The sequence below is a fragment of the Rana temporaria genome, chromosome 7 (genome assembly GCF_905171775.1).
Source record: "Rana temporaria chromosome 7, aRanTem1.1, whole genome shotgun sequence".
In the NCBI taxonomy this organism is placed as follows: Eukaryota; Metazoa; Chordata; class Amphibia; order Anura; family Ranidae; genus Rana; species Rana temporaria.
The window spans coordinates 191,702,847-191,716,428 of record NC_053495.1 but is presented as its reverse complement, the minus strand read 5'-3'; the positions used below and the strand labels follow the sequence as shown (position 1 = coordinate 191,716,428).

Sequence of the window (13,582 nt, the reverse complement as noted above, 5' to 3'; positions counted from 1 at the left end):
ATGTGTGCACGATGGTTGATTATACAGAAGAGGACGGATGAGCGGAGAATGTAGTGGCAGATGATGATAGATGCAGGAACGGTGACAGAGGTGACGCGGGGCGCTCTACAAGAAGGAGCTCCCTGCAGAAAGACGAGGAGAAATATATACATACTCACAGTGACTTCTGACTCTTCTTCCATTCATTGTCTCCTTTTTCTAAAAATGGAATTTGTTTCCACTAATTGTCTTCTTTTCTGTTTCTTTGTAAATCTGAAGTCTGGAAATTTAACAAACGGGTAATTATCATTTAAAAATGTAAATTCAAACACTAAAATTTCATTAAAACCTAAATTAAATAAATTAAGCAGGTTTAATTTGCAAATTGAAATTTGATATTAAAGTCTTGTATTTTTCTTCTTTTTTTTTTTTGCCTAAAAATAACATGTTATTCTTTGTCTGCTTTGTGTAGTGGTCTTGCACAAAGCAGCCCAGCCCACCAGAGCCTCTGCTCTGTATCCATTCAGACACAGAGCCGCTGCTCGGCCCCACCCCCCTCTCTCTCCTCATTGGTCTACTGACTTTGATTGACAGCAGCGGGAGCCATTGGCACATGCTGCTGTGTCTCAGCCATAGGTGTGCGCAGCCTATTGCATTAGGGTGTGCACCCTCAAAGTTCAAACACACATGTACCCTACCTGCTGTCACAGGAAGGGGGCTTTGATGGTGGGAGACAGTTGATTGGGAGCATATTACGGTACACCCTGTTCCTAAAGTTGAACCTAGACTTTAATATATTGGGGGCATTTACACTGGCCACTGGCACCCCCAACCACCCACTTGGTGCTGCTCTTGGATAATGCTAATGCACATGGGATGATTAGGGTGTGCCCAGGCACATCCGGCACACCCTGTGCGCACGCCTATGGTCTCAGCCAATGAGGAGGGAGAGCCCCGGACAGCCGAGTCTCTTGTGCAACATCGCTGGATCGAGATGGGGCACAGGTAAGTATTAGGTGGGCTGCTGCACACAGGTTTTTTATCTGGAGTTCCAGCCACATTATTATTTTTATTTTTTTAATTGTTCTGAGCATAATTTATTCTAAAATAAAAAAAACGATTACCGTATTTATCGGCGTATACCGCACACTTTTCCCCCCTGAAAATAGGGGGAAAATCACGGGTGCGCGCTATAAGGCGATAGTGTACCATGGGCTCGGAGGGGAAGGAGGGGGACGAGCGTTGCCGCCGGAATCCACGAGTCAACTCTCCTGTTTACTCGGCTCTAACGTCACACGCACAGTCCCGCTTCCGCCACCGGCATTATACTAGTGTTCTATCAATCACAGGAGCTGGTCCAATGCCGATGGCGGGGGCGGGACTGTGTATGTGACTGCCGCCGAATGAACATGATGAACAGGAGATGACGGCTCGGTGATTCCCTCACTCCACGAGAGAAGGTGAGGCTGCAAATGTGCACATTTAGCTCGATTCAGGTAGGCAGGTGTAGCGTTGCGGCGGCGTAGTGTATCGTGTTTACACTACGCCGCCGTAAGTTAGCGAGGCAAGTACATGATTCACAAAGTACTTGCCTGCTAAGTTACGGTGGCGTATCGTAAATCGGGCGGGCGTAATGGCGCCTAATTCAAATTCGGCTGAGGGGGCGTGTTTTATGTTAATAGGGGGTGACCTGGCGTGATTGACGTATTTTACGAACGGCGCATGCGCCATCCGTGTACATATCCCAGTGTGCATTGCGGCTAAGTACGCCGCACGGTCCTATTGGTTTTGACGTGGACGTAAATGACATAAATCCCTATTTACGGAACGACTTACGCAAACGTCGTAAAATTTTCAAATTTCGACGCGGGAACGACGGCCATACTTAACATTACTATTCCAGCTATTTGATGGAATAACTTTAGGCCTGAAAGTGCGTTACGTAAACGGCGTATCTTTACTGCGTCGGTGAAGAAGAGTTAAATTAGACACGTGTTATGTCAACAGCTTCTTTCGCAGGACGTTTCTTTCAAAAGTTCAAATAGCCGGGCTTACTCAAAGTATGAGTTTTATTAGCATCTCACTTGGCATCAACTTGTAAATACATACAAAGTTCAAATCTTCATACAGCTTGTTGTAGTAATAACAGAATATTAGTTAGGTATAAGCTTAAAGAATAGCATAGTAAAAGTTCCTTCGTCTAGCTTCAGTGGTGTGAGAAGTGTCAGCTTCGAACAGCTGTTTGTGAGGTAAGCTTGAGTGTAGGCCTTAAGTAAACAAAGTGTCCTTGCTGTCCTTCTGAAGTGTATGTGTTGCGAATGGTGGGTGAGTGTGTAAGTGTGTCCTATGTCAGTTTAAACTCTCTCTTTATACTATAAAAACCCATATGTCAGCTAAATACATGGTAACGCCTTTTCTCAAAAGGATGCTTAATATGGTTTAAACCAAAGCGAACTCACAACTCCACCCATAACTCTGTCATGTTCAACTTTAGAAATAGAATGTACAACTTCATCCCCATATCTGCATCTCCTTGAGATTGACCTAGCTGATTTGATTGACAGCAACATATAGCTGTTTTCTACTAAAACCAGTGGGTTGACCTTCTGTTAAATGCCTAATTCTTACATAAGATATATCTTTAAGATTCAGAAGTTCTATACCAAACTTACAAATGCATAATAAACTCATAATTGAATACATATATATAGATATATAAATATATCACTTCACACAAACTCTAGATAATTAAACAAAGAATATCAAAAAGTAACTTTTAACTTTGAAACATATGAAGACAGTATTTCTGGTTTTACTCTATGATACATGACTCTGTGAGTATTCTGTGAGTATTCTTATCCGTGAACCTAGTGACCTCATGAACCCATGTCAATCTTGGACATCTTTGACAGCTGGACCAAAATCCATTCATACGCCTAACCTATTTCAAGATCTGTCTTTTGCTAGGCCGAGTTAAAAGAGGTCTCAAACCTTCAAACTAGAGATCTTGATGAAAAGCCAAATGAATGTAATTATTTAACAATTCCCCCTGAATATAATTTATTATATTACCTAAATCACGCACACTTCATTTATGGCCCTTTCACACACATTTTGAATCAGTTGCTCCAGATGTACCACAGTTTACCATCGGATCAGTTAAGCCAGATGTGATTCTCCGAGTAAGAATACTTGTCATGATTTCTTCACCTTTTTTCATTTCTTTCTTAAGTAATTTGTAAAACTGTTTCATCTTAATCATTATACAGATTTGAAATAATATGCATAACACCATAATAATAAAAATAATAACTATTGGATGCAATAATATATTTCCTGCTGCAGTAACTACTGAAGTGTTTCCCCAAACTGATATAGTTTTCTTAAAATTCGCCCAGAAAGAATTTGATGATAACGCTGACCATTCATGTTCTATTACTTTTAACTTTCCTTGCTCATGCTTAAATACTATATCTGCTTTATGAAGTTCTTCAGATAAAGCAATTAATAAGCCCTTATCCTTTTGTATGATGTCTGCCCATTCTTTCCATGGGAATTCATCTACTTGAGATATATTATATTGTACAGGAAGAGCACCCACATCTCTCATAAGAATATTAGTCAAATTGACTCTAATTCCATTTATACTGATTCCTGTAAGGTCTCCGTCTATACAATATAATCCTCGTTTCAGGATTTCTGTTTGTGTACAGGATAGGAAAAAAGCTTTAACTGTTTCAGTGCTAGTCATAACTTGAAAACAAACCTTCTTTTTACCTACAGAAGTAACTAAGTCAAAAGCTGTTTTTACTTTTTCTATTCTCGCGGTACATAATGAATGATTATGAAAACAAGAATGAAAAATTCCTTTGTCCTGCTTAGGCAAACAGATTATTTTAGATTGAAAATGTAAACATGAAGATAGGTCAAGTTGTTCTGGTTCTGAAAAATTACTATCCAAAGCAAAATCTGTATACTGCAATTGATAATATAACAATTGAGTATCACTTACTGGCAATCCTAAGACTGTAATTGGAACCAACATTTGTTCTCTTCCAGCTATAGGAATCATTGAGGTACTAAAGCATTCATGCTGATTACATCCTACCCATTTATTTACCCATAAATCTGTATGATTCTTTGCAAATACATACTCATTAGGTAAACTTTGTAAAACTCCTAAAGGAGTTATTCCACTTTGGAATGCTTGAGCTGTTATTTTAAAATTGGTGGAATACTCTGTCTGTATCTCTAGACACGTTCTGGCTATGTGGGAATGTTGTTCACTTTTCATTAAATCCAAAGTAATATTTTGTAAATGGATAATAGATGGACCTATAACCATAGCTGTCTTCATTACCATATTTTCTAATATTTGGTTTAAATTTCTCTGAACTTTGATACTTTTACTTCCCACTAAACCTGATGTTTCTAGATCAGATTTTAATGTAGTAATATCCATACTATTGGTAATACTTCCAACAATTCCAATTCCTCCGAGGATTCCTTCTGCAATACCTCGTTTATTCCTGCTGTTGTTTTTACTATTAGTTCCAAACCATTTATCAATACCCAATTCCATATTAACTAGATACTCTTGACACTGAGGATACCTTGATGAAATTTTCCATTCAGAAATGTTAAATTTCCAAAGTATAATCACAAAGCGTCCTTCTCTTAAAAGATGTCTGGATTGGAAATGATTAATTTGAAAAGGACTGGCGGGAATAAATTTTCCGTTAGTACATTTCGTTTTTTCAGGGGATAAAACTGCAACATTTGCAATATCACATTTCATAGGATAATTTTCCAATGATAGGCAACACTCATATATACCTGAGTCATTTAGATTTGGATTAGTGTGATGAAAAATCAAACTATTATTCTTCCAATCCAAATTACCAAAATTGCCCTTACGAATTATGCTAGCTGAGCTATAGAAAAGACTGCCCAACAACTCACTATTTCTCTTCCAGGTTAATAGTGAATTCTGAGGTAATTCTATTTGCGTAGTACACATCAAAGTTAAATTATCCTTTCCTTCTTCTATTTTAAGAGATTGTGGCGATACTTTTATGTCTGGAATAATTAAATCCACAACAGTAATCATCACCTTCACTTTGACTTGAGCTAAACTTCTTGTCATTTGAAAATCCCATACTCGAGTTACATCTCCTTTTTCATCTCCTGTAATTTGTAAATGTTCAGGATCTACAAACTGTAAATAATATTGTGTTTGAAACCAAATATCAGTTTTGGATCCTCCCACAGAAGGAGTATGTACCTTAACATTAGTTACATCCCCAGTCCAAGCTGTAGTCTCATTTCCTTTTATAACTATAACCCAGAATCCCATATCTGTTAGATTACACTCATATGTACCAGTTGTATTACTATGTACATATGATCCTTGCATTTTTGTGAACTTTGTCTTGGATTCTATTCTGGCGTGAATTTCAATGGTGTTGCTATGGAAAAAGTAAAAACTCATGCAACAAGTAACTCCATATCCTATGCAAGCGTATCCATATATGTCATTGCTTGTGTCAAAGTCACTGTATCTTGGAAAGTGTCTCTTATTTCTGGATAGCTGCAAGTCTCTTTTATGCAGGGTCTCAGTCTTGTTATCTTCTGCTGAACTGGAAAAAGTCAAGTAAGTTTTTATGAAGAAAAATGTCATTAATGGAAAAAGGAGTCCTGAGATAATGAATTTTCTCCTTTTTGTGTATTTTCTTGCTTTCCAATTTTCTTTTATTTCTTCTTGGAGTTTTGTGTTCCTCCATGTTTGGTTATCAGATGCCATATCTGTAAAAGAAAGGCAATATCATTATCTTGGCATGAACAATTTGCATTGATCAGTGTGAACCCATATTTTTTGTTGTCTCCGTGCATTTTTCACAGAGTTGAGAGGCCTTTGGACTTGTATCATTACACCTAATGTATCCAAAATCTCAAAAGGACCTTCCCAATTACTTTGCCATGGTCCGCTTTTCCTAAAAGTTTTAATCATGACTTGTCCACCTTTCTCAAATTTTGAGGTATGTGGAGGAATCATTTTCTGCATGTGAGAAGCTGCATGTGGCAAAATGACGTTCAGATTGTCTTGCAACATCTGTAACCATTTTGTTTTCTCAATTGCTTCTTTTTGCGGAGTGGACAAAAATGGTTCATGTGGGAACACAAGTGGCATTTTTCTACCTGTCATCAATTCAAATGGACTGTATTGAGTAGATGAGGACGATGTACTTCTGATACTCATCAGAACAAAAGGTACAGCATCTACCCATGTATTTCCTTTGTCTAATAACATTTTTGCAATCCTGGATTTGATAGTCCTATTCATTCTTTCAACAATACCTGCAGATTGTGGATGGTATGGAACATGAAATCTTTGTTGGACTCCCAGAATTTTACACATTGCTTGCATTACCTTACCTGTGAAATGCGATCCTCGATCAGAACTGAGGTTCACTGGGATCCCCCAAGTTGGAAAAACATGATTCATTAACAATCTTGCAGTTGTCAATGCATCATCTGTACGAGCAGGTAAGATTTCAACCCACTTAGAAAACACATCTACGATTGTGAGCGCATACCTGAACCCGTTTTTTCCTGTAGGCAATGGTCCTATATAGTCAATTTGCAATGTAGACCATGGACCATCAGCTGGAGGAACTCTTTGTAAGGGAGGCTTTTGTCCCTTTGGTCTGGGATTCACTTGAGCACAAATAAGACAAGATTGAATCACATTGTCTACAGTTTCTTCCATTTTTTCCCAGTAAAACTTTTCTTTGAGAACTTCTAGCAATCTCTGCTTTCCTACATGGCCTAAGCTTTCATGATTATATTTTGTGAACTCACCTTGTAAATGTTTTGGTAATACAGGACGCAGATGCCCGTTTGAATCATGGCACAATATCCCATTTTCACAAACAAAGGGAAAGTTAGCATCCCCCTGAGAACCAGATAAGGACTGATCCTTTTTCTGTTCTTCTGCAAAAGAGGGTATCTGTGTATCTGTCTTTTTGACTATATCCACTGAAACTGGCTCAATTGGAATTTCAGACTGTTCGACAACAGCTGCTTCCTTTGCTAACGTGTCAGCTGTCCCGTTACCAATGCTAAGCTCATCACTGTCCTTTCTATGAGCTGGTACCTTCACAATAGCATAGACACAAGGTTTTTTCTCTGCTAGTGCAAAAATTGATTCAAGTGTGTCTCGATGCGCCAAAACTTTGTTGGATGCGTCTACAAAACCTCTTCTTTTCCAAATTGGCAAATAGTCAGTAAGAGAACGCACAACATATGAACTGTCACTATAGATTGCTAGTGGACCCTTGTTCTCTTCATTGGCCACAGTCAGAGCTGTCTCTACTGCTAACAATTCAGCTTTTTGTGCTGAAAAGTATCCTGGAAGTCTGTGTTGTATGGCATATCCTCTTTTTGGAAACCAGATTGCATAGCCTGCAAAATATTCTCCTGAAACACAATAGCGTGAACCATCTACAAACACTGGTTCATCAGTCTGCTCTGCTTCTCTGCGAAACAGAGGAGAAGTGGAATCCTGGACTTCACATGAACACTCATGTTCCATTCCATTGTATTCCATCAATTGAGGGAGTACATATTTGGCATTATGATCAATCTGGATCTGTTTAGGTGATAAAGCTAACAACCATTGTGAAAATCTTTGATTGGAAACACCTTGAATATTTTTCTCAAGGAGAAATTTCAAAGTGGAATGCGGAGTTTGTAAGACAATTTGGTTAAATCCTACAATGTACTCAGTTGCCTTCACTGCATAGTGAACTCCTACCAATTGTTTTACACATGTGTCAAAACCTCTCTCAACTGGAGTTAAAAGTCTGGAGAAATATCCCAAAATCCTCCAATTTCCTCCTTGTAATTGAAGTAACACTGAAGAAATTGCATTTTCAGATGTATGCACCTGCAAAGCAAATGGTGCTTGCCTTTCTACTGTTGCTAGGGCTGGTGCAGTTTGCAAGTCTTTTTTCAAAGATTCAAAATCTCTTTGCTGTACTTCTGTCCAAGGACCAAAACCATTTTCCTCATTGGTCTTTAGAAGATTGTACAGACTTTTTGCTTTCTCTGCAAACGACTCAATGTACTCTCGGGAAAAATTCACTAATCCTAGGAATTGTCTCAGAGCTTTAAATGTGGTTGGTACGGGAAGTGCAGCAATAGCATTAACCCTTTCTTGCAAAGGTTGTCGTTTACCCGGACTGATCTGAATACCGAGAAACTTAACCTCGCGTTTCATGAGCTGAACCTTACGAGTATTCAGCTTGAGACCTGCATCATACAGCAGATCAAACAATTCCGCTAGAAGGGTCAAATGCTCTGCTTCATTTTCCGAAAAAAGCAAGACATCATCTACATATTGCAAAATACAGTCTGGCCTAGAAAATTTTGATAAGACTTTCGCTAGCGCTTGATGGAATACACTAGGACTTAAATGTAAGCCTTGAACAAGACGAGTGAAAGTATACTGCTGGTTCTTAAAATAGAATGCAAACTTGTATTGACAACTTTTGGTCAGAGCTATTGAAAAAAAACCATTTGCAATATCAATCACTGAAAACACTTTAGCTTTTGCGTCAATTCGGGACATGATGTCAGGTGTTTCTGCTACTATCGGGGCACAATTTGGAGTGTATTTATTCAGCATTCTGAGGTCTACCAGAAGTCTGAAAGCACTAGGGTCATCTCGTTTAGGTACTACCCATAACGGATTGTTTGCTACAGAATTAGTTTTTCTGATAATACCCTGTTGCAAAAGCTCTTCTATAACTACAGATACTGGTTCTATAGACTCTGGGGGCAATTTGTATTGCTTCTGGGCTGGTGGATCCCGCCCTTGCACATCAACTTCTATGCCTTTGAATAGACCTGCCTCGTTTTTTCCTTGGCTCCACAGATTTTTGTATGATTTGACCAATTGTTCCAGATCTCGATTGTCACCAATATCTGGCCATTTATGGTCTTCAGCAACCACTTCTGCCAAACAGATGCTGCCGACTTCACAGTAATCTGCTGGGTCAATTACCACAGGCTTACGATTAATGGAACCTTTCCAGATAACACCATTACCTAGATCAATTATCCAACCTCTTTGTTGAATGATATCTGTTCCAATTATATTCTCTGCACCTTGAGAATACCAGATATCGATCTCGGTATCCAAATGTCCAGGAATTTCAAACGAAACCTTTTTACACTTTGAAGCTTTAGAACTACCTGATCCATTAAATCCAACAACTGTACAAATTGCTGCATCTGCTGAAATAGGTAATTTTACACCTGTAATCGATACCTCGGCTCCCGTATCACATAGAAAACTGAGTTTTTGTCCATTTAATTTTGCTTTGATATAAGGACGTCCACATTTATCTAGACTTATTGGTGCAACATATTCTAGATAATGAGACTTTATTTCCTTTTTATTCTGTAGTCATGGGGTAGGCAATAATGGGTTTGAATCACCAGTGGCTGAGTGAGGTTTTTTTTCATTCATGCCACCGCTGATTGACAATTCTCTGATTTGCTTTATCAGAGGAGCATAGGGAGAAGAAGATTGAGTAATATTTGGACGAGGAGGAGCAGAAGGTTCAAGAGCTATAAGTCCATTCTCTTTACCTATATGTCTTGAATCTTTCGTCTGCATATCTCTTAAGAATTGTTTACATTGATAACGTGCATGACCTGGTCTCTGGCAATAATAACACGTGATGGGCTCTCTCTGTCTCCCTTGCTTCCACCTGTCATAGCTATTAGGAGCTGTCCAGCTTGTTTTGGCTGGAGTCTGACTATTCTGTTTTAAAGTGTCTTTTTGGATCAAAGCGATCTTAGATTTAAGATTGCCCTGTCTCATTTGTCTTCTAACTTTATCAATGAAACTTGCAGCTTCTGATAAAGATTCTTTTTCTTGTGCAATGGCTAATGAGGTAGGATCAAGATATTTACATTTCTTTGTAAATGCTCTAATAATCCCTGAATCGCTTTCATCATCTACCCCCAAAACCATCTTGTATGCTTTTGAGAATTTATGCATGAAATCAAATGGATTTTCTGTAACTGAAGTTTGAAGGGAGTCTAATATTTCAATAGACGGTACCTCCTCACCTGTTGTGCATAGTAACAATTGTCGTAGTCTGTCTGAATTGTCACTGTGTATCTCCTGTCCATCGTCATCAATAGTAGGTGACTTTGTTAATCGTCGTGCATAATGTGCAGGTAACCAAAGATAAAATATATGATTACGCTGTTCTTCTTTAAGGTTGTATCTGTCAGTGTAGGACTCAAATATGTCTGCGTTATGAAAAGCGTCCGCTCTTAAATCATAAGCAGGGATGTCTTTTAAAACTTTAATTAACTGATCATGTATTTGTAATTTTAATTTAGCGGCACGATCAAGTAGTTTTCTCTTTCTAACCTCTGTTTCATCCTCAGCGGCCTCTTCGTTTATTTCTGAATTATCAGGAATATAGGAAGGCTGAGGCTTTGATGTTGAGCCCTTTTTCTTTTTGTCATCTGTAGATAACACAGCAATCTGTGTCAATCTACTGTCATTCTTGAGTTTCTCCAAAAGATTTGTTTTGGAGTCAATCTGTTGCTCAAGATTCTCTAAGTAATTGCAAAAAAGCTCACAATTTGGACAATCAGTAGAATCTTGGGACACATTTTCATGTTTCCCTCTGTTCTGTAATGTGTTACATTCTGTCTGTTCTACAGTACACACATTTTTAGCAGGTAAATCAACATTAATAATCATTTTGTTAAATATTCTTACCAACTTTAAAATGTTAGCTATCTTTTTACGCTGCTTATACATAGTAAACCTTGATTTGTCAATCTGATCATTGGCATCTAAGCATGCTCTGTACATATAAGCCCAAAGATGACTGTCATTTTGATAATAAGACACATCTTTAAATTCTAGCTTACTGTCTCTAACTAATTCATCAATAAAATCCATGTTTTATGTTTGTTTTTTTCACTCACCGTTAGTCGTGGGATTTCACGTCTTAGCCGGCTTGGTTCCTTGAATCTTTTGTCCTTGTAGGATGAAGAGCAAACGTCCTTTCTAGATTCTATAATCGGAGTTTTCCTGCGACTTGAGAACTCATGAATGGGTCTCTTCCCCCTCTTGTGGCAAGGTGTTAGGAAAACCGATTAATGAGCTGGCTCGCCATTGAAGAAGAGTTAAATTAGACACGTGTTATGTCAACAGCTTCTTTCGCAGGACGTTTCTTTCAAAAGTTCAAATAGCCGGGCTTACTCAAAGTATGAGTTTTATTAGCATCTCACTTGGCATCAACTTGTAAATACATACAAAGTTCAAATCTTCATACAGCTTGTTGTAGTAATAACAGAATATTAGTTAGGTATAAGCTTAAAGAATAGCATAGTAAAAGTTCCTTCGTCTAGCTTCAGTGGTGTGAGAAGTGTCAGCTTCGAACAGCTGTTTGTGAGGTAAGCTTGAGTGTAGGCCTTAAGTAAACAAAGTGTCCTTGCTGTCCTTCTGAAGTGTATGTGTTGCGAATGGTGGGTGAGTGTGTAAGTGTGTCCTATGTCAGTTTAAACTCTCTCTTTATACTATAAAAACCCATATGTCAGCTAAATACATGGTAACGCCTTTTCTCAAAAGGATGCTTAATATGGTTTAAACCAAAGCGAACTCACAACTCCACCCATAACTCTGTCATGTTCAACTTTAGAAATAGAATGTACAACTTCATCCCCATATCTGCATCTCCTTGAGATTGACCTAGCTGATTTGATTGACAGCAACATATAGCTGTTTTCTACTAAAACCAGTGGGTTGACCTTCTGTTAAATGCCTAATTCTTACATAAGATATATCTTTAAGATTCAGAAGTTCTATACCAAACTTACAAATGCATAATAAACTCATAATTGAATACATATATATAGATATATAAATATATCACTTCACACAAACTCTAGATAATTAAACAAAGAATATCAAAAAGTAACTTTTAACTTTGAAACATATGAAGACAGTATTTCTGGTTTTACTCTATGATACATGACTCTGTGAGTATTCTGTGAGTATTCTTATCCGTGAACCTAGTGACCTCATGAACCCATGTCAATCTTGGACATCTTTGACAGCTGGACCAAAATCCATTCATACGCCTAACCTATTTCAAGATCTGTCTTTTGCTAGGCCGAGTTAAAAGAGGTCTCAAACCTTCAAACTAGAGATCTTGATGAAAAGCCAAATGAATGTAATTATTTAACAGTCGGGCAAGCGTACGTTCGTGAATCGGCGTATATCTACTCATTTACATATTCTAGGCCGACCACAATGGAAGCGCCACCTAGCGGTCAGCCTAAGAATTACACTTTAGGATACAACGGTGTATGACACTTACGCCGCTCGTATCTAAGCCTAATTTAAGCGTATCTGGTTTCCAGAATACGCTTAAATTTGCGTCGGCGTAGATTCCGAGTTAGGTCGGCGTATCTGCTGATACGCCGGCCTAACCCTCTGTGAATCACCCCCATAGGCTGCATCTAGGCAAATAAAACTTAGGGGCACATAGACTGGAGCTGGGCACATAGGCTGCATTTAGGCTGGAGATGGGGCACATAGGCTGCATTTAGGCTGGAGATGGGGCACATAGGCTGTATTTAGGCACACTGACCACAAAATTTAAAAAAACATTGTGGGCATGGGTGGCACAGTGGTGTAGTGGTTAGCACTCTCGCCTAGCAGTAAAAAGGGTCATAGGTTCAAATCCCAACCACGACACTACCTGCCTGGAGTTTGCACGTTCTCCCTGTACCTGCATGGGTTTCCTCCCACACTCCAAATACATGCTGGTAGGTTAATTGGCTTCTGTTCTAAATTGGCCCTAGTATATGAATGTGAGTTAGGGACCTTAGATTGTAAGCTCCTTGAGGGTAGGGACAGATGTGAATGTACAATGTATATGTAAAGCGCTGCGCAAATTGACGGCGCTATATAAGTATATAAATAATAATAATGTGAAGCCCAATTGATACCTCTTCCTGGATAACCGTAGGAGAGGTGCCTGCTGCTGCGATCGCTCGTTCTCTGCTGCGGAGGGCGCTGGACTCCAGGACAGGTAAGTGTGCTGATATTAAAAGTCAGCAGCTGCAGTATTTGTGGCTGCTGGCTTTTAACATTTTTTTTTTCAGGGGACATCCGCTTTATATTCTACTTTTGCCTTTTTTGTTGTTTATTTCCTTGCATGTTATAGGGTATTCTGTGCAAAATGACTTTTCACCGCTATCAATCATCTTTGCAAGGAAATTTTCACTTAGCTTAGTGAATGTGGTAAACATTCTGGGCCAGATTCACAGACGAGATACGCCGGAGTATCTACTGATACTCCGGCGTATTTTCAAATTTGCCGCGTCGTATCTTAATTTGTAAATGAACAAACAAGATACGACGGCTTTTGGCTAAGATTCGACAGGCTTACGGCTTCTTACGCCTTCGGATCTTAGGCTGCAATACTTCGGCCGCCGTTGGGTGGAGTTTGCGTCGTTTTCCTGCGTCGGGTATGCAAATGAGCATTTACGGCAATCC

The 13,582-nt window shown here is 38.9% G+C and overlaps 1 protein-coding gene across 1 annotated transcript; it reads right to left on the bottom strand.

Moving 5' to 3' along the window:
* Positions 1-220: 220 nt before the first annotated feature.
* LOC120946244 lies at positions 221-11,781 on the bottom strand. Its single transcript, XM_040361073.1, has 3 exons — positions 11,002-11,781; positions 3,419-5,784; positions 221-259 (listed from the first exon to the last, which is right to left on the bottom strand). The coding sequence occupies exons 2-3, from the start codon at positions 5,780-5,782 to the stop codon at positions 221-223; spliced, it is 2,403 nt and encodes an 800-aa protein (XP_040217007.1). The 5' UTR covers positions 5,783-5,784; positions 11,002-11,781.
* Positions 11,782-13,582: the final 1,801 nt, after the last annotated feature.

What these genes read in the sequence shown, in the direction of transcription:
- LOC120946244 (XM_040361073.1), bottom strand. Translation starts at nt 5,782, where the DNA reads ATGGCATCTGATAACCAAACATGGAGGAACACAAAACTCCAAGAAGAA. An exon ending in ATGAGCAAGGAAAGTTAAAA is followed by an intron (nt 260 to 3,418) that starts GTAATAGAACAT and finishes TTAAATTTCCAG; the next exon opens with ACTTCAGATTTACAAAGAAA.